The sequence below is a fragment of the Scyliorhinus torazame genome, chromosome 15, assembly GCF_047496885.1.
Source record: "Scyliorhinus torazame isolate Kashiwa2021f chromosome 15, sScyTor2.1, whole genome shotgun sequence".
Classification (NCBI taxonomy): Eukaryota; Metazoa; Chordata; class Chondrichthyes; order Carcharhiniformes; family Scyliorhinidae; genus Scyliorhinus; species Scyliorhinus torazame.
In genome coordinates, this window is record NC_092721.1 from 179,400,435 (window position 1) to 179,421,995 (window position 21,561).

The 21,561-nt window shown below is 43.6% G+C and overlaps 1 protein-coding gene across 1 annotated transcript in view; it reads right to left on the reverse strand.

The window, feature by feature from the left end:
* The window catches only part of ube3a (ubiquitin protein ligase E3A), an 87,658-nt gene that overhangs the window by 32,264 nt on the left and 33,833 nt on the right, over nt 1-21,561 (reverse strand). Inside the window, exon 3 of the mRNA XM_072477213.1 lies at nt 14,942-15,255. Within this exon, the coding sequence (XP_072333314.1) occupies nt 14,942-15,255 (314 nt within the window). The remainder of the gene's footprint in view (nt 1-14,941; nt 15,256-21,561) is intronic.

Genomic DNA, 21,561 nt, shown 5'->3' on the forward strand with positions numbered 1-21,561 from the left:
GTCCATTAAGTGATAAATTAGCTTGGGAGAAAATTAAGTTAAACACCTCAATTTAGAGTGAATATTTGCTCAAAAAGAGAACCAGTGAAATGTTCAGATAATAAAAAGAGAAAAATAAACATAAAAAGCCAAAACAGAAAATGATAGAAGATGATGCCAGGCCCATCAGTATCTGAAAAAACAAGGTAGGTTAAGGTCTCATATTGAGAAACCGTGATCAGTATTCTGACAAAGAAGTGATACCGGAAATATGAACCCTTTTCAAATGCCGATGAGCAACTATGCATTTCCAGCATTTTTATGCTGCTGCTTTCATTTCTTAAAGAAAATCTCAAGACAGTATTGATTCTCTCATTAGCAGTAACAGCTTCACTCACTTTTATGTCTGACGAAAGTCCAACAATGCTAGTGTCAAGAAAAACAATGGATTAAAATGAAGTCCACTGCTGGATATAAGCAGCCTGCAAGAATGGTAGGTTTAACCATCCTCAACCAAACCTTTTCATCAATTTAGGACTGAATCGTTTAGATCCTGTTTTTATATAGCACATTCAATTCCATGACAGGACAAAAGAGCTGAACTCTAAGGTGAGAGGGACAGCCCTCGACAACAAGACAGCATTTGACCCAGTGTGCCATCAAGGAGCCTCAGCTAAACTGGAGTCAGGAGGAAACCCCTTCACCGGACTGAGTCATGCCTGCCACAAAGGAAGATAGTTTTGGTGGTTGGAAACTAAACATCTCCGTATCAGGACATCACTGCAGGAGTTCAGCAGGGTAGTGTCCTAGGTCCAACTATCTTCAGCTGCTTCATCAATGACCTACCTTCCATCATAATGTCAGAACTGGGGAAGTTCGCAGATGACTGCACAATGTTCAGGGCCATGCACAACTCCTCAGATTCTGCAGCAGTCCATTTTCACATGCAGAAAGACCTAGACAATATCCAGGCTTGGGCTGACAAGTGACAAATAACATTTGTGCCATACAAGAGTCAGGCAATGACCATCACTAACAAGAGAGGACCTAACCATTACCCCTTGACATTCAATGGCATTACCACAGCTGAATTCCCCAGTATCCACATCCTGGGGGGAACCATTGACAGAAACTGTACTGGACTAGCCATTTTAATACTGTTGCTACAAAAGCAGGTCAGAAGCTAGGAATCCTGCGGCGAGTAACACCTCCTGACTCCAAAAAGCCTGCCCGCCATCCACAAGACAAAAGTTAGGAGTGTGATGGAACACTCCACTTGCCCGAATTGAGTGCAGCTCCAACAACACCCAAGAAACAGCATGGCGGCACAGTGGTTAGCACTGTTGCCTCAGTGCCAGAGACGTGGGTTCAATTCCAGCATTGGATTGGTTACTGCTGTCGATTGTGTAGAGTTTGCACGTTCTCCCCATGTCTGTGGGGGTTTCCTACGGGTGCTCCGGTTTCCTCCCACAGTCCCAAAGATTTGCGGGTTAGGTGGATTGGCCATGTTAAATTGTCTTTTGGTTTCCAAAGATGTGTAGGTTAGGTGGGGTTATGGGGATAGGGCGGGGGAGTGGGCCGAGGTAGGGCGTTCTTCCAGAGGGTCAGTAAAGACTCAATAGGCTGAATGGCCTCTTCCTGCACTGCAGGAATTATATGGTTCTGAAAAGCTCAACACCATCAAGGATTAAGCAGCTCACTTGATTGTTACCCCTTCTACAAACATTCAATCACTCCATGATTGAACAGTGGTAGCTGAATAGGGGCGGCATGGTAGCAGTGGTTAGCATTGTTGCTTCACAGCGCCAGTGTCCAAGGTTCGATTCCCAGCTTGGGCCACTGTCTGTGTGGTGTCAGCACATTCTCCCAGTGTCTGGGTGGGTTTTCTCCGGGTGCTCCGGTTTCCTCCCACAAGTCCCAAAGACGTGATGTTAGGTGATTTGGACATTCTGAATTCTGCCTCTGCGTACACGAACAGGCGCCGGAATAGAACATACAGTGCAGGAGGTCATTCGGCCCATCGAGTCTGTAACGACCCACTTAAGCCCTCACTTCCACCCTATCCCCGTAACCCAATAACCCCATCTAACCTTTTTTGGTCACCAAGGGCAATTTATCATGGCCAATCCACCTAACGTAGAACGTAGAACATTACAGCGCAGTACAGGCCCTTCGGCCCTCAATGTTGCGCCGACCTGTGAAACCACTCTAAAGCCCATCTACACTATTCCCTTATCGTCCATATGTCTATCCAATGACCATTTGAATGCCCTTAGTGTTGGCAAGTCCACTACTGTTGCAGGCAGGGCATTCCACGCCCTTACTACTCTCTGAGTAAAGAACCTACCTCTGACATCTGTCTCATATCTATATCCCCTGAATTTAAAGCTATAGCCCCTCACCTGTACGTCTTTGGACTGTGGGAGGAAACGCACGCCGACACGGGGAGAACGTGCAGACTCCGCACAGAGTGACCCAGCAGGGAATCAAACCTGGGACCCTGGCGCTGTGAAGCCACAGTGCTAATCACTTGTGCTACCGTACTGCCCGAATGTGGCGACTAGAGGCTTTTCCCAGTAACTTCAGTGCAGTGTTAATGTAAGCTTACTTGTGACAATAAAGATTATTATTATATCTGTCGGTGAAGATCAGACCAGACTGCATAAGGGGTCGGTGAGCCGGGTGTTTCATTTGGGCTTCAATGGCTGGGCCCAGGAGACAGCAATTTTGATTAACAAAAGGGTTCTTTTTCAGCTTACAAGATTGTGGAAGACCCCTATGGCAGTTTAGTGATGGTTACTGGGTCCTTGGCTGGCACTTTCGTTCCAGAGGATCGACTGTGTTTTCTGGTGGGTCAGTCTCTTTTCCCTTGGGTGAGGAAGGCGGAGTATTTGGCCATCGTCATTTCAGACCACGCACCGCATCTAGGGACTTGCTTTTGTAGTCCAGTACCGCTCAAGCGTCCGCCGTGAAGTTTGGATGTAGAGTTACTGGCGGAGAGGAGGTTTTATGGGCCTATATGTAAGGCTATTGAGGAATATGTTGAGTTCAATAAGAACGAGTCTGTCTTGCCCGCCATGCTCTGGGAAGCCTTGAAGGTAGTTATTAGAGGAGAGATATAATCTAAGGCGCATATGGATAGGGAGGTACGGGTGGAACAGCAGAGGTTGGTGGATTCTCCCCTACAGGTAGACCGCAGGCATTCGTGTGACCCTACCACGGAGCTCCTGGTGAGCAGGAAGAAGCTGCAGACAGAGTTCAATTTGCAATTTGTTGCCCACGGACAAGGGAGTGAGCCAGCTGCGGCGTTCAAGGTTTTATTTTTACAAATATGGGGAGAAGGCCAGCCATCTTTTAGCCCATCATCTGAGGCAGCTTCCCAGGAGAATATTCAGCTTAAGGATTCGGTAGAGCTTGGTTTCCACCCCGATAAAGCCAATGCTTCATTTGAGTTTTTCTACAAGGGTCTCTTATAGATCAGAGTCCCTGGTGAGACGGGAAGAATCAGAGGTTCCGTTAGGCCCCGTGTAGCTTTTGATAAGATTTTGGCCGGATGCAGACAGGTAAAGCTCCCAAGCCTGATGGGTTTCCTATCGAATTTTACAAGGCGCTTGTGGATCAGTTGATCCCATTGTTGGTGGACAAGTTTAATGATTTCCTACCCCGGGAGTCTTTGCCTGCTACACTTCCGCAGGCTTCGATTTCTCTTCTGCTGAAGGAGGATAAGGATTTCACAGAGTGTGGGTCATACCATCCTATCTTGCTGATGAATGTTGACACCAAAATACCGACAAGGTGTTGGTGTTGATGCTGGAGCCCGGTCTCCCTCGGGTGCTTGCAGAGGATCAGGCAGGCTTTGTTAAGGGTCGGCAATTGTATGCCAACATTCAGCGGCTGTTGAATATTGTTCTCTCCCCTTCCACTGGGCCTGAGCCGGAGGTGATTATGTCTTTGGATGCCGAGAAAGCATTTGATAGGATGGAGTAAAGCTACCTTTTTGAAGTCCTGAAGAGGTTCGGTCTAGGGCCAAAGTTTATTTCATGTATAGGTTACTGTATTGAGCCCCTACGGCTAGTGTTCTTATCAACACCTTGAGCTTGGGTACTTCTTATTAAATAGGAGGCAAGACATGGGTCTCCGATGTCCCCTCTTCTATTTGCTTTAGCAACTAAACCCTTAGAAATTGCTTTGAGAGCTTTCGTTAAGTGGAAAGGAGATAAAGCAGCGGGGGGGGGGGCGACTTGCCACATCTAGCTTCAGTGTGTGTCCGGGTGGCCCACGCGAGTCAGGCGATTACGGTCAAGTCCGATTTGCTAAAGTGGGCCAACCTTCACCTGTCTTTGGCTGACAGAGTCCAGTCTATTAAAATGAATATTCTTCCAAGTATGTTTCTTTTTCAATGTCTTCCTGTTTTTCTCCCTAAATTTTTTTGTTGTCAATGCTAATACGATATCATTCTTTACATGGGCGGGCAGGGCCGCCGAGAATCCACAGGACAGTTCTTCAAAGAGATAGGGTCAGGGGACCTAGTATTGCCCAATTTGCTTTTTTATTATCGGACAGTTTGAGAAGGTGCTGAGGTGGTGCATTGATCTGGGTTCCATGAGGACAGATGGAGACGAGATCGTGTCAGGGATCTAGTTTTAGGGGGCACTGGTGACGGCCTCATTTCCATTTTCTCCACACAGTACACTTCAAACCCACTGGTTGTGTCCACTCTTGGGATATGGAAACAATTCAGGCAGCACTTTAAGCTTGGATCCATATCGAGGTTGGCCGCTATCTGTGCTAATCATTCATTTGAACCATCAAGACTGTATGTCATGTTTGGGGTGTGGGAAGGAAAGGGTCGAGAGATTTGGGGAATTGTTTGTGGAGGGACGGTTTGCCGGCTTGGAGGAACTGACAGTCAAGTTTGGACTTTCGGGGTTGAACTCATTCAGGTACCTACAAACCTGGAATTTTATGTGAAAGGCCTTCCTGACCTTTCCCGTGGCGCCGCCATCTCTGATGGAAAGGATCCTGTGTAGCCAGTTAAAATGGCTAACTCCCAATTTAGAATGGCTAACCCTGATTTAAAATGGCGAACGGCAAAGGCTGATGGGAAAATCAGCCAACAGGACTAAAACAAATAGCTACAGGTAAACTGTGTATTCACCTCTGGGAAGGCCAGACAAGATCGATACCAGTAACCATCAGCATAACAAAACACCAGTCATCTGCATACTAATGAGCAATCCCCGGGAACAATGAGCAACATTTAGATACATAAAGCCAACCCAGACTCATCGGCGCCAACAGAAGCCTACACAAAGGGAGGTGAACGATCACCTCAAGACCGCCCATCGATCAAGGAATCGCTCCAGCATTGGAGAATATCGAACCAAGTGATTGGGACAAAGTCCAATCACTTGGAACCAGGTACAGGGTCCGCCCCAAAAGGCGGGAAGCCCCTGGGGACTATAAGAATAGAGTCCAAGTTCAAATCGCCCCCTTCTGCACCCCGCTACATCCTCCTGCACCCTTCTGCTTCTTCTTCTGACCGGGTCACTCAGCAACGCAGACCAACCCTTGACAGTGACCGGTCCAGCCATCGCAAAACATCCCGTAAGTCTTACTTCAACGCTCGCAATAAGATAGGCACTCCTAGCTATCAATCTGTACCAGCTTAGAATCCCGCAGGCTCAGAACCCGAACGAAAGGCCATTCATTTCCCTGACCTGGTGGGCCATTTCCAAGTTAAGTATTGGCCTGTTAGTTGTAGGAAGTAGCTTAGACGTAGAATTTATGCACGAGTATTGATTACTGTATATAATAAATGTGCTTTGATTTAATTCTTACTAAGCGGTGTATTGGATTATTGATCATTACTCGGACTTGAACCACGTGGCAGTATCAGAAAGATACCTGGCGACTCAAGAGCAAAGGTAATAGAACAGAGCAATTAAACTAAGGCTAAAGTTAGCAACAACACCTTTGTCTAGTGGGGTCGGAGGATGGTAGCATGCTTGACATCTATCGGTGGACCCTGTCGGAGGAATCAGTTCCAGTGGATGAGGTGAAAATGAAGTGGGAGGTGGAGTTGGGACCCATAGTGAATGATGGAAGTGTGGAATGAGGCCCTTCATAGGGCGAGCCAAAGTTTTCATATGCATGGCTCAGCCTGATCCAGCTAAAGATAGTGCATAGGGCTCGCCTGACCAAGGCCAAAATGAGCGGCTTATTTCTGGGGGCAGGGGACAGGTACGAGTGGTGAGCAAACATGTAACCTTTTGGATCTTTTTCTTTAGCACCATTAGCGATTCTGAATATTGATCCGGAGCCTTGTCCTTTGGTGGTCATTTTCATGATGTCGGACTATCCGGGGCTTAAAATGGGGATGACAGCAGGCGCCCTCGCCTTTGCCTCGTTGATGGCCTGGAGGAGAGTTCTGCTGGGATGGTGGTCTCCTACTCCGCCTGGGGTCTCGGTATGCTTCTGTGACCTAATGGAATTTCTATATCTGGAGAAAGTCAAGTACGCAGTCAGGACATTGGTTGAGGGGTTCTACCTGAGATTACAGCCATTCATTGTGTACTTCAAAGAATCAGTCACCTTCAGTTGCTACGGCAGGGGCAGGAATGTTATTTTTTCTTTCTTTTGTGGGTGAGGTGCATATGGTTGGTTGTATTTGTTACGTTGTTCTGTGTTACATCTGCTGTTTATGATGTTGGCTTTGAAATAAAATTTACTGCAAATGGAAAATCTTTAATAAAAATATTTTTTGAAAAAGGTTCAGAAACTGGTTCTCTACGAGATTTGATCGTTGACACATCTGTGAGGAATCACTCTGATATGAGGAACCACTGAGATAATTTCACCAGTACGAGCACAATCAGATTCACTACCAGTGTCATTTGATATTTGATTGTCTTCAACATTTCTTTCTTCGAGTCATTTAATGCCCAATGAGTTTTCCCAATTTCCCATATGCCATACTGTCGGGTGTCGGATGTGCTAACTGTAGCACTTCCCTCGGACTCCCTACAGTCAATGGATGAAGTTACAACCTTCACTCCTGTCAAATCATTTCCCAAGTCTACCCTGTCCACTGGGAATTTCTTAACCAGCCCGACAACTACAGGATCTGACACAAAATCACTGTAATTAATTGTACTTTATACAATGGAATTGGGATATAATCTCCACCTATCCCGTTCGCTAATACCTCAGCTTTCATTGAGGTCTCTGGAGGGGAAATCTAAATTTCTCCAATGGGTTTGGCTACATGAGTTGAGGGAAAAGGAGTGATCTTCCCCTTAGACAAAAATCCAGCACATCTCTCTACCTTATTCCTCATATCTGCACCTACAGCAGTGTTTACCTCGGGTCTCCTAAATTCAGTTAAAGCTAGTCTTGCCCTGTAGTATTCTCCTTCTGAACTCCCATAAGTCCATGGGTTTTTCCTTGCAACTTCCAACATGCTGAATGAACATGGCCCACCTTGTTACATGGTAACACCTGTGCTAGAGTCTCACCTCCAGTACATTTTTTTCCTGGTCTGAGATGATCTTGGAGCATGCTCAGTTATCCATTCTTTACCTTGACAACCTGCCTTCTTTTCACTCTCACACTTCCTACCCTTTTCAAAATTATGGGGGTGATGGAACAAAGGTTTAGATTTATGGATTAGCTCATTATCAGCTGTAATAATAATAATCGCTTATTGTCACAAGTAGGCTTCAATGGAGTTACTGTGAAAAGCCCCTAGTCGCCACATTCCGGCACCTGTTCTGCATTACAAGCCAGCTGTTTAGCCCACGGTGCTAAACCAGCACCCAATTGCTGCCTGCCTTGCATTGTTCACCGTCTGGTCTTCAACATGGATACTTATTACAGAAGGTAGGGAATTCTTAAATTCTTCTAAGAGAATGACCTCTCTCAAGAGTCTAATAGTTGGAAACGAGCATTGGAAGTTGCAACTACCTATCAAAATTGTTCTGCTTAACCCTTTCAAATTCTGCATAAGTCTGTCCTGGCTGTCTCCTTAAATTCTCAAACTTTTGTCTATGCGCTTCCGGATAGCCTTTTTGACCTCATCCTCCTTCTTAGACACCCGCTGACAGGGAAGCATAAACGTCCTGTGCCCGCCCTATCAATTTACTCTGCATGTCCACTTTTCTATTGGCCACTCCATTCGTGTTGCTTTTTTCTCAAACGCCCAAAGTTTTTACCTCATTCTCATCAAATTTTGGGAGGGCCTGTATAAATTTAAACATATCGCCGCTGTGTTCCGTTCCAAGATTAAGGTTCCCTCCACTTTTTACCAGCTCCCCACTAATTTCTAGTGGCTCAATCCGGAATACGGTCTCTTTTTCATCTCTCTCTAATTCCAACCTCCTCAATTCCATCTCCATTTCTTTTTCCTCATGCTTCATCTCCATTTCTTTGTCGCTTTCTTCGTCCCTCAGCTCCAATTCCTTTCGCTGCATCTTCATTTCTTTTTGCTGCATTCGGCGGGAATTCAGCTGTTGGGAGTGAGCGGAGCTACAGTGTCGAGCGGTGAGTATTTAAACTAGCTGCTTCACGGATTAGAGTCTTTTCGGCGGGAATTCAGCTGTTGGAGTGGGTGGAGCTACAGAGTCGAGCGGTGAGTATTTAAACTAGCTGCTTCGCTGCTTAAACAGCGGCCACAGGGTCGTTGGGGGTAAATCGGAAGAGTGACATCACGGCAAAGCAGTGACCTGATTGGCTGGTAAGAACAGTGCTCCAATTAGCAGTAGCTGGGAGAAATTTAACTCTTCGTGTGTTGGTATGATTGGTAAGTAAAATCTTTATTCCTTTCACTTATTCATTATTTGATATTAAATTTGTAATCAGTTGAGGTAAAGTGTCAAAATGGCAGGACATCCCAGACCAGTGTTATGCTCCTCGTGCTCAATGTGGGAGTTCAGGGACGCGGTTGATGCCCCCGACTCCTTAATGTGCAGGAAGTGTGTCCAGCTGCCGTTCCTGCTAGACTGCATGACGGCTCTGGAGCTGAAGATGGACTCACTTTGGAGCATCCGCGATGCTGAGGAGGTTGTGGATAGCACGTTCAGTAAATTGGTCACACCACAGATTAGGATTGGTGAGGGAGAAAGGGAATGGGTGACCAAAAGGCAGAGAAAGAGCAGGAAGGCAGTGCAGGTGACCCCTGCGGTCATCTCCCTCCAAAGCAGGTATACCGTTTTGGATACTGTTGGGTGAGATGACTCACCAGCGGAAGGCAGTAGTAGCCAGGCTCATGGCACTACTGCACAGAAGGACGGGAAAAAGATTGGTAGGGCTATAGTCATAGGGGAATCAATCGTAAGGGGAGTGGACAGGCGGTTCTGTGGTCGAAAACGAGACTCCCAAATGGTATGTTGCCTCCCGGGTGCACGGGTCAGGGATGTCTCAGATCGGCTGCAGGACATACTGAAGGGGGAGGGTGAACAGCCAGTTGTCGTGGTGCATAGGCACCAACGATATAGGTAAAAATGGGATGAGGGAGTTAGGAGATAAGTTAAAAGTAGGACCTCAAAAGGTAGTAATCTCAGGATTGCTACCAGCGCCATGAGACAGTCAGAGTAGAAATTCAAGAATAGTCAGAATGAATACGTGGCTTGAGAGATGGTGCAGGAGGGGAGGGGTTCAAATTTTTGGGACATTGGAACCGGTTCTGGGGGCGGTGGGACCATTACAAATCAGAGTGTCTACTACTGGGCCGGACTGGAACCAATGTCCTATGGGGTTCTTTTGTTAACACTGTTGGGGAGGTTTTAAACTAATGTGGCAGTGGGATGGGAACCAGATTAGGAAGTTAGAGGTCAGTAAAGAGGCAGCAACTAAAGCCAGTAAGGTACTAAATAATAAACTCATTGTGACTCAGGCGAAGAGTAGACAGGGAAGAGATGATGAACGCAAAGGGACAGATGGTCTGAGGTTCATTTGTTTTAATGCGAGAAGTGTAGCAGGTAAGGCAGATGAACTTAGGGCTTGGATTAGTACCTGGGAATATGATGTTATTGGTATTACTGAGACTTGGTTGAGGGAAGGGCAAGATTGGCAACTAAATATCTCAGGGAACAGATGCTTCAAGAGGGACAGAGAGGGAGGTAAAAGGGTTGGAGGAGTTGCATTACTGGTCAGAGATGATATCACAGCTGTGATTAAGGAGGGCACTATGGAGGATTCGAGCACTCAGAAAAAAGGGTAGAGCTAAGAAATAGGAAGGGTGCAGTAACATTGTTGGGACTTGACTACAGGCCTCTAAAAAGCCAGCGTGAAGTAGAGGTACAAATATGTAGACAGATTAAAGAAAATGTAGGAGCAATAGGGTGGTCGTGATGGGAGATTTTAACTTCCCAGACATTGAATGAGACTCATGTGGTGTTGGAGGCGTAGATGGAGCAGAATTTGTAAGGAGCATCCAGGAGTTTTTCTTAGAGCAGTATGTAAATGGTCCAACTCGGGAAGGGGTCATACTGGACCTAGTATTGGGGAATGATCCCAGCCAGGTGGTTCAAGTTTCAGTCGGTGATTACTTTGGGAATAACGATCACAATTCCATAAGTTTTAGAATACTCATGGACACAGACGAGAGTGGTCCTAAAGGAAGAGTGCTAAATTGCGGAAAGGCCAAGTATAACAAAATTCGACAGGTGCTAGGGAATGTGGATTGGGAGCAACTGTTTAAGGGTAAATCCACATTTGAAATGTGGGAGTCTTTTAAGGAAAAGTTGATTAGAGTACAGGACAGACATGCCCCTGTGAAAACGAGGGATAGAAATGGCAAGATAAGGGAACCATGGATGACGGGTGGAATTGTGAAACTAGCTGCGATGAAAAAGGAAGCATACATACGATCTAGGCGACTTAAAACTGATGAAGCTTTGGAGGAATATCGCGAAAGTAGGACAAATCTCAAACGCGCAACAAAGGGGGCTAAAAGGGGTCATGAAATATCTTTGGCTAACAGGGTTAAGGAAAATCCCAAAACCTTTTATTCGTATATAAGGAGCAAGAGAGTAACAAGAGAAAGGATTGGCCCACTCAAAGACAAAAGAGGGAATTTATGCGTGGAGTCAGAGGAAATGGGTGAGATTCTTAATGAGTACTTTGCATCGGTATTCACCAAGGAGAGGGACATGACGGATCTTGAGGTTAGGGATGGATGTTTAAATACTCTCGGTCAAGTCGGCATAAGGAAGGGGGACGTTTTGGGTATTCTAAAAGGCATTAAGATGGACAAGTCCCCAGGTCCGGATGTGATCTATCCCAGGGCTGTAGATGTCATATACATGGACTTCAGTAAAGCGCTTGATAAAGTTTCCCATGGCAGGTTGATGGAAAAAGTGAAGTCGCATAGGGTTCATGGTGTACTAGCTAGATGGATAAAGAACTGGCTGGGCAACAGGAGACAGAGAGTAGTGGTGGAAGGGAGTGTCTCAAAATGGAGACGGGTGACTAGTGGTGTTCCACAGGGATCAGTGCTTGGACCACTGTTGTTTGTGATATACATAAATGATCTGGACAACGGTATAGGTGGTCTGAGTAGCAAGTTTGCAGATGATACTAAGATTGGTGGAGTTGAGATAGCGAGGGGGACTGTCAGAGAATGCAGCAAAATATAGATAGATTGGAGAGTTGGGCAGAGAAATGGCAGATGGAGTTCAATCCAGGCAAATGCGAGGTGATGCATTTTGGAAGATCTAATTCAAGAGCGGACTATACGGTCAATGGAAGAGTCCTGGGAAAAATTGATGTACTGAGATCTGGGAGTTCAGGTCCATTGTACCCTGAAGGTGGCAATGCAGGTCGATAGAGTGGTCAAGGCAGCATACAGCATGCTTGCCTTCATCGGACGGGGTATTGAGTACAAGAGTCGGCAGATCATGTTACAATTGTATAGGACTTTGGTTAGGCCACGTTTGGAATACTGCGTGCAGTTCTGGTCGCCACATTACCAGAAGGATGTGGATGCTTTAGAGAGGGTGCAAAGGAGTTTCACCAGGATGTTGCCTGGTATGGAGGGTGCTAGCTATGAAGAAACGTTGAGTAGATTAGGATTGTTTTCGTTGGAAAGACGGAGGTTGAGGGGGGACCTGATTGAGGTCTACAAAATTATGAAAGGTATGGACAGGGTGGATAGCAACAAGCTTTTCCCCAAGAGTGGGGTGTCAATTACAAGGGGTCACGATTTCAAGGTGAGAGTGGGAAAGTTTAAGGGAGATGTGTGATCGGCACAGGCTGGGAGGGCAGAAGGGCCTGTTCCTGTGCTGTAATTTTCTTTGTTCTTGTTCTTTGTTTGTTTCATTTTTAGCTGGATTTTCGGTAATTCTACTGATTGTTGCCATGCCATTTCTTTCAAATTTAAATGCTGAGCAATTGGATCAATTATCTCCACATTCATAGCTTTAGCTGGCACCTCAAATTTCTAATTCACCTACCAATTCGACTAGGTTGTGTTTGCAAAGTTCTTGAATAAACCAGAGATAACTCGTCCACCTGAAGGAAACGCTTTGCAGCTTCCAGAACCATCCTGTTTTACCACTACAAACCTGGTGTCCCTTTCTAATTTACACTGTAACCCTATGTAAACACAATTACGGCTTAGTTATTTAAAAAAAATTTTTTAGGGTACCCAATTCATTTTTTCCAAGGGGCAATTTAGCGTGGCCAATCCACCTACCATGCACATCTTTGGGCTGTGGGGGTGAGACCCACGCAAACACGGGGAGAATGTGCAAACTCCACACGGACAGTGATCCAGAGCTGGGATCGAACCTGGGACCCCGGCGCCTTGAGGCAGCAATGCTATCGACAGCAGCACGGTGCTGCACTACTGGGCGACCTGATAGAGGTATACAAAATTATGAGGGGCATAGACAGAGTGGATAGTCAGAGGCTTTTCCCCAGGGTAGAGGGGTAGAGGGGTCAATTACTAGGGGGCATAGGTTTAAGGTGAGAGGGGCAAAGTTTAGAGTAGATGTACGAGGCAAGTTTTTTACGCAGAGGGTAGTGGGTGCCTGGAACTCACTACCGGAGGAGGTAGTGGAGGCAGGGACGATAGGGACATTTAAGGGGCATCTTGACAAATATATGAATAGGATGGGAATAGAAGGATATGGACCCAGGAAGTGTAGAAGATTGTAGTTTAGTCGGGCAGTATGGTCGGCACGGGCTTGGAGGGCCGAAGGGCCTGTTCCTGTGCTGTACATTTCTTTGTTCTTTGTACTGTTTAGTTATAATAACTATAATAAAACAGACACACACTCACACATGGGTGGAAAGGGGTAACAATTGTAAGTGAAAGGAAAAGGTCTGTGTTTCAGATGGTGAATTTCTTCACAGTAGGCTTGCAGATTAAAGTCTATGGCTTGCAGCCTGCAACGGTCTTCTCTAGTTTAGAAATGCAGCACTCACAACTTTCCTGGAGAGGCTCTTTATTTCTCATCAAACTTTGCTTTCAGTTCGTGGTTTGTCTTCAGGCCTCTGTAGTTTCAGGAATACAACACACACAGATTTTCTGGAGAGAGACAGCGAGCCTTCACAGCAGGCTTTCTGGAAAGAGTTAGCTCGATCTTCCAGGAGAGTGTTAGCTGGATCTCTTCACCGAGCTGCCAGAATCAAAACTGAAACCTCCAGGTCTCAAAAAGCATTGCAGTGGGATAAGATCCAATCACCATCTGTTACCGGGCAGAGTACAGGGAATGAGCAGCACCCAGCCAATCAATCTAACCGATTCCCAGCCCATCTCTCGCACTGGTGCCCAAAGGTCTGTGGTCTCCTGCTCAAACCAGCAAAAGCTAGCAAGGTGACATCTCCTGCTTCTGGTTTCTTCTCCTTTAATTAAAGACACAGACTGCTTGCCTTAAAGATCCATGTCCATTAATCAGCCATGGATCAAAATCAGAAGAACAGCAAAATAAAAGACAGGGGAATAAACAGGAAGTACCCTTACAAGATAATGACATATCAGGTTAGAGGATTCGTAATTAAAAATATAATATCTGCTTTGGTTACTTCTATCGGATCCAATTCAAGCTGTGTTCCCAAACTCACTTGGGTGTTACATCTGAAACGACTGCCAATAGTGACACAATGCACTCATTTTCTGTAAATAGCTGAACATATACAGGTGAGCTTTCTATTGAAGGTACATAGCAGGGCTTAAACTGGCCATCCTGGATTCCTATCCAATTCATGCTGTGGCAGGATTAAATTCCCATCCTCAGTCTACGGCAGCATCTAAATCTGTAACCTTTCAGAGTTTTACGAGATTAATTGCAATCTGCATACTTATTGGTTTGGACATTCTCAAAGAATTGTCTTAATGTTATTTTGATTCTTAAACTTTACCATAATTTGTTTCATTGCCATTTGTGGTTCAAGTTTAAAACTCTGACCTGAACTACAATCAATGTACTGCAAACAAATCAGATTCTTACCCTCCCCAAAGTACTACTTTCTCTCCACACTTACTCCTAAATGGGTATTTGAATTTATTAACTTGAGGTTCCTAAACATCCTGGTCATTCAGGTGGAGTGGAATATACAGCCCAGAAAATGGTGATTTGGCTAACTAAGCCATGCTGGCATTTTATGTTTCACTCGAGCCTCCTTTCATCCTTCCTAATATAACTTTATCAGCATAAGCTCTAGTCTCATCTCCCTCATGTTTATCTAGCCACCTCATAGTACATCGATACTAATTGCTCCAATAACTCCCTGTGCATAAGTCCCATATTCTCATTATTCTCTGGCTAAAGACATTGCCATTGAATTCACTATTTGATTTTCCGGTGACCATCTTATATTGATGATCTCTAGTTTTGTTGTTCCTCACAAATGGAAACCCATGTTAGGTCTACATTATAGAAACTATATAGAATTTTGAAGATCTTTATTGGGTCACCATACATCATGCAAACAGTCATAGACTACATAGGAGGCTCACCTTTAAAATCTTCTCTTTGGGCTTGCATCTCTCGCTTATTCACTTTTGTTTCCGAACAACAGATGATGCTATGGGAGCTCTTTGTGCTGTTTTCCACATAGGCAGTGCTGGTTCCTTTCTTGGAAGGGTGAGGATCACAGAGTTTTGCATTAATCTTAAAAAGTTCAAGGGCTTTTATGGCCGCTGCATTGTTATCCATACGGAGGAAACTTGGACAGGAAGCACAAAACTCATTCGTGCAGGCCTCATTTCCACAGCCCTCAGTTAACTGGTGGTAGTAGCGTTCTATTAGATGCTTTGCAGCTGCTCGCTTCCTGTGGCAAACATTCAAAATAGTAGGCAAAGGGATTAGTACAGCCTCCAAATACCAAGCTCAGTGTAGCAGGAGTTCAGCAATGTTTCATTTAAACGACTTGCACAATAATGTATTGTTGAGACGGTTGTTCAATTCTGCTCTTCCCCACAGCACTGTTACCTGCAGAACTTTTCTAACAGTAAAAAGACTCTAACACGATACAAAAACTGAAGAGAAACAAAGAACAGGATGGAAGCCCCTGTTCCCAAGAGTGGACAAAAATTGATTTTGCACCCCTTTGCAGTAGAATTACAATTACTTTACAATACTATACTTTAGTAGAATCTAATTCATGTGCACAATGACAATGTGTACCAGCAGAGACTTATGGAAAGTAACATTTAAGTCAAATAGGATGATGCCTCTAGATTTGTCCTGGTTTCCATTTTCCTCTCTCGATGTGAGGATGAGATTTTTTAAATGAAACATTGCACAGACAAGGTCAGGTTTCATTCTTGGGGATTATAGGCATAGAAGGGTTACCGGCATACAAAGACGATGTTCCCCAAATCATGCACTGGTTATTATAAATTTGTATTGGGTAGTGCCAGAACATTCCTTTAAAGCATCTCCAAAGGTCAGATCAGTTAAAACAATTTCTTAATCAGGTTAAGTGTGGCATTATTGTGAACTCGGATCCTCAGAGCTACACATGTAAATCCCATATACTGCAAGTGTTTACAATGGCACATATCACAAGCATACATCTACAAAACCTACAAGAATTTACAAATGCAGGAGACACAGATTTCAGAATGCTGATCATTAAATTGGAACATAATGACAAACCTCAAAATCCTTTTTCTTTTAGGTAAGCAACATTTTACTTCAAAATTTGAAGAGCTTGATTTGAAAAGGAACTTTGAAGAAGGCGGTCTACACTTATAGGGACAAAGCTGATCCACTACGCGAATGTGCATAGAAAGCGCAAACGTCCTTCATCCACGTTTTTCCACCGCTCAAAGGAGGAATTACTGTATGAAGAAAATTATTGGCAAGTACTTATTGTTATGGGCCAGGGTTTAGAGAACCCCAAAGTGTACCATGGAGTTCACCTGACCCACAACTTTTACTAGACGGTGGTTTTGGGAGCTCACGGCTCACTCTACAGGTGTGGTACAGTAGAAATGGAAAAGTATTTTTTAAAAGCAAAACAATGTTTATTCTATGAACTCAAGTTAACCTTTTTAAAACATAGTGAACATCTTAGCAACCATTACTTCAAATACAACCCCCAAATACTACAACATTAAGTAAACCTTTAAGCTTTCCTTTAACATCCATACGACTTAAAAACAAAACCTTTATCAGAAGCACATCAGGTTAAAGTCACTACTGAAACCATTTATAATTCTGAATTCACCAAATGATCAAGAGATAGTCTTTTGATGGCAGAGAGAACAACAGTACAGCTGCTTGGTCTGGCTTCAGCTCCAACACCGAAAACAAAACTAAAACCCACCCTGCAGCCTGCTCAAAAACAAAACTAAAAAGCTGACAGACAGCCCAGCTCCACCCACTCTCTGACATCACTGTCGTAAACATCCATTTCTTCAAGGTACTCACTACAGATATTTATATACACACCCATTTCTTAAAAGGTACTCTCACATGACACCAAGAAAAAAAACCCCATCAATTTCAAGATGGTTTCATTTTTCACCTTTTCACCATTCTTCAAGAAACGCACGCAGCAAATATACTTTTTCGTTTCAAAAAACACACGCAAACAGGTATAATATAGTCCTTTTTTTTTTTGTTCTTCTTCCTCCAACTGAAACTGCTTCCGTTCATCACATTCGTGACAAAGCATCGGCTATCACAATTTCTCGCCCTGCCACATGTACTATTCTTAAATGAAATGGCTGTAACAGTAAACTCCAGCGAAACAGCCGTGCATTGTTATTCCGGAATCGCTCCAAAAACGTCAACGGATTATGATCAGTATATATAACTGTGTCAGATGGATTGCTGCTCACATAAATGTGAAAATGTTGCAAAGCCAGCACCAAACTCAAAGTCTCCTTCTCAATCGTGGAATACTTTTTCTGGTGAGAATTCAATTTCTTTGAAAACTAACCAAAAGGCCGATCTAGCCCTTCGTCGTCGTCTTGTAGAAGCACCGCACCTACACGCACATCACTCGCATCAACCGCCACTATGAATGGTTTCGTATAATTTGGGATGGCTAACACAATAGCAGTGGTTAACACAACCTTCAGGCCGTCAAATGCCTGTTGAGACTCCGCTGTCCACTGGAATTTGTTACGCTTCGTGAGCAAGTCAGTCAGTGGAGCGACCACACTGCTAAAATTGGGTACAAATTTCCAGTAAAATCCACTCATACCAAGAAATCGCATTATTTTCCATCATGTCGAGGGTATCGGAAATTCCCCAATAACTTTTGTTTTCACATCCCGTGGGACCATTCGACCCTGTCCGATTGTATGGCCAAGGAAAGTGACTTAGGCCGTTCCAAATTCACTTTTGGCTAGGTTTATCACCAAATCCGCCTCCTGAAGTCGATCAATAACTCCATCAGATGTTTCAAATGTTCTGTCCATATCTGGCTAAAAATTACCAGATCGTCGTTGTATACCGCACAATTGGGTAATCCTGAAACGACTGTTAGTTAACCGTTGAAATGTGACTGGGACGTTTTTCATGCCAAATGGCATAACTTTGAATTGGTATATACCATCTGGAGTCACAAAAGCTTAAATCTCCTTCGCACTTTTGAATAAAGGTACCTGCCAGTAACCTTTAAGTAAATCCAGTTTGGAAATAAAAGCTGATTGTCCCACTGTCTCAATGCAATCCTGCAAACTTGGGATAGGATAAGAGTCCGTTCTTGTAACTGCATTAACCTTTCTATAGTGCACACACAACCGTTGGGTACCGTCTGGTTTAGGTACCATCACTATGGGTGAGCTCCATTGGCTGCAACCTACTTCAATTATGCCATTTTTAAGCATACTCTCAATCTCTTTGTTCACCTGTGCCAATTTTAAAGGGTTAAGTCTGTATGGATGTAATTTGATTGGAACAGCATTTCCCACATCTACATCATGTATAGCCATTTTAGTACTTCCCAATTTATCTCCACAAACTTGCCCATGTGATATCTATAACTCTTTCAGGTCAGTTCGTTTTTCCTCTGGAAGGTAACTCAACAATTTATCCCAATTTTGAAGAACAGCCTCGTTTTCCAATTTAATTTGAGGTATGTCAAATTCACAGTAATCTGGGTTTGGTTCGTCACTTTTAGTTAGAATCATTAAAACCTCCTCCTTTTTCTCTCCTTCCCTTTAAAAGTACCTTTCAAGCATATTCACATGACACACTTGGTGAGTCGTCCTTCTATCTGATGTTACCACATAATTCACCTCACTTAATTTCCTTTCAATCTGATAAGGTCCACAAAACCTAGCTTTTAAAGGTTCACCTACCACTGTTAACAATACTAAAACTTTATCTCCACTAGCAAAACGACGAACTTTGGATTTGTCCGCGATCCGTTTCATCATATTTTCTGCAACTTTTAAATGTTGTCTAGCTAATTCACCTGCTCTATTTAATCGTTCCCTAAAATGTGACACGTAATCCAATAATGTAATTTCTGATTTCTCACACCAATTTTTCCTTAATCAATTTAAGTGGCCTCTTACCTCATGACCAAAATTAGTTCAAAAGGACTAAATTTGGTTGACTCATTAGGTGCATCCCCAATTGCAAACAGTACGAATGGAATTCCTTTAGCCCAATCCTCTGGATAATCTTGACAATAAGCCCTCAACATTGTCTTTAATGTCTGATGCCACTTTTCTAACACTCCCTGCGATTCTGGATGGTATGCAGTTGGTTTAAATTGTTTTATTCCTAAGCTACCCATAATTTCTTTGAATACCCTGGAGGTAAAATTTGATCCTTGGTCCAATTCTATTTCTGTGGGTTGTCCATATCTAGTAAAGAATTCAAGCAACTCCTCCACAATCTTTTTAGCTGTAATATTACCTACTGGAATGGCCTCTGAAAACCTAGTAGACACATCCATTATCGGCAAAAGATATTGATTCCCACTTTTTGTTTTAGGAAGCGGTCCTACACAATCAATTAGGACCCTTGTAAAATGTTCCTCAAATGCTGGAATGGGCATTATGGGTGCTGATTTTATCACTGCTTGAGGTTTCCCTATCACTTGACATGTGTGACATGATTGACAAAATTTAACTACATCTTTATGTAGTCCAGGTCAATAAAAATGTTTTTGTATTTTAGCTTGAGTTTTCCTTATTCCCAAATGACCTCCCACTGGTACCTCATGCGCAACTCAACACCTCCTTCCTATACCCTACCGGCAATACTACTTGATGAACTTCTGCCCATTTTTTCATCCGCCTGCATATGTAAAGGTCTCCATTTTCTCATCAAGACATTACTTTTACGGTAATAACACTCTGGCATACACTCAGATTGCTCTTCAGTGTATGCTTTCTGATACATCCATTTTATTTCTACATCTTTTTGTTGTAACTCCGCCAATTTTCCGGAACTAAAAATATCCGCCTCATCCTCCACCCGTTCTTGTTCCTTTTCAACCATCTGATCGAAAATTGTTTCTGATAATTGCACTTCAACTTCATCTTCACTCTTTGATTTCTCCTCGTCTTAACCTGTGACTTTGCGACCTTGTTACTACACAATCCGGAAAAATCCCAGGATATTCGTCCTTCAACACTTCAGTTGTCTGTTTTTCCACTGGCTTATCAACCACAGTAGTCATCACTCCCACATGCGATCCAGCAATATCATTACCCAAGATAAACTGTATTCCTGGACAAGATAGTTTCTCTATTACTCCTACTACCACTTCACCACTCTTCACTGGACTTTCCAACCTTACCTTATATAATGGAATGCTACTCCTCTCACCCTGAATTCCACATATTACCACCTTTTCTGGCAACATTCTTCCCAAACTACATAATTCCTCATCTCTTACCATTAAAGATTGACTAGCTCCCGTACCTCTTAAAATCGTGACTTCTTTACCTGCTCCTCCTGATACACGAGTAAACTTTACACACAAAAGTAAATTCTTTAACGAGATCTGGCACCTTCTCATCAATTACCTCTTGATCAGGCTGTACAATAGTTTGCACCTCCGTTGCTTCACTTGGGCTTTCCTTTACCACTCGAACAAACCACACTGTCTTATCCTGTTTTACCACATCAGCCTTCCCAGTGCTTTTCTTCAACCACCAACACTGGGACTTTACATGGCCTAGTTTATTAGTGAAAACATTTGAAACTTTTCATGCCTCTTCCACCCTCCTGGATTTCTTTTTTAGTCTGAGGTACACTCTCCTTATTACCTCCCATCAGATCACCTTTACCTTTACCACTTGAATATTTCTCATATCCCCAGTTTCTATCCCTCACAGGCTGAAACTGATGTCGGAAACCAAGCTTTGATTTATGAACTAATTCATAATCATCTGCCATTTCTGCTGCTAATCTTGCAGTTTTAACCCTCTGCTCTTCCACAGGAGTTCTCACTACATCAGGAATTGAATTTTTAAACTCCTCCAAAGGTATAATTTCTCCGAGAGCTTCTTACGTTTGGTCTATTTTCAAAGCCCTTATCCACCTATCAAAACTGTTTGATCCTTTCAAACTTCATGTATGTTTGACCAAATTCTTTCCTTAAATTTCGAAACCTTTATCTGTAGGCTTCAGGCACTAGTTCATATGCACCCAAGATGGATTTTTTCACCTCCTCATACGTCTCAGATACCTCCTCTGGTAGTGATGCAAACACTTCACTAGCTCTATCTTTGTTTGAATCAGTAATACCCAGCAGCTACCTTCTTAAATGAAATGAAAAAGGCTTCTAACTCCTTCCCACCAAACCTTAGCAATGCTTGGACATATTTCAATAGATTCCCACCAAGCTCTTTCTCAATATCCTCATCACTTATTCTCCAACTGTACGTTTCCCTTTACGTCTGCCAATTTTAACTGACTGTCATGTTTCATGGCCATTTTCTGAAGTTCAAACTCTCCCTCTATCTTTTACCCTGATCTGTATCTCCCTTTCTCTTTCTTTTTGTTCTGCTTGGGCTATTCTTTCTGTTTTCCTTTCTTCTCTCTCTTTTTCCTCTCTCTCTCTTTCTGACAATATTAATTTCTTTACCCGTCAGTCTGGCCTCAATAAAATTAGAGATGGATTTGTAGGTATAGTCTTATTTATTTTTAACCAACT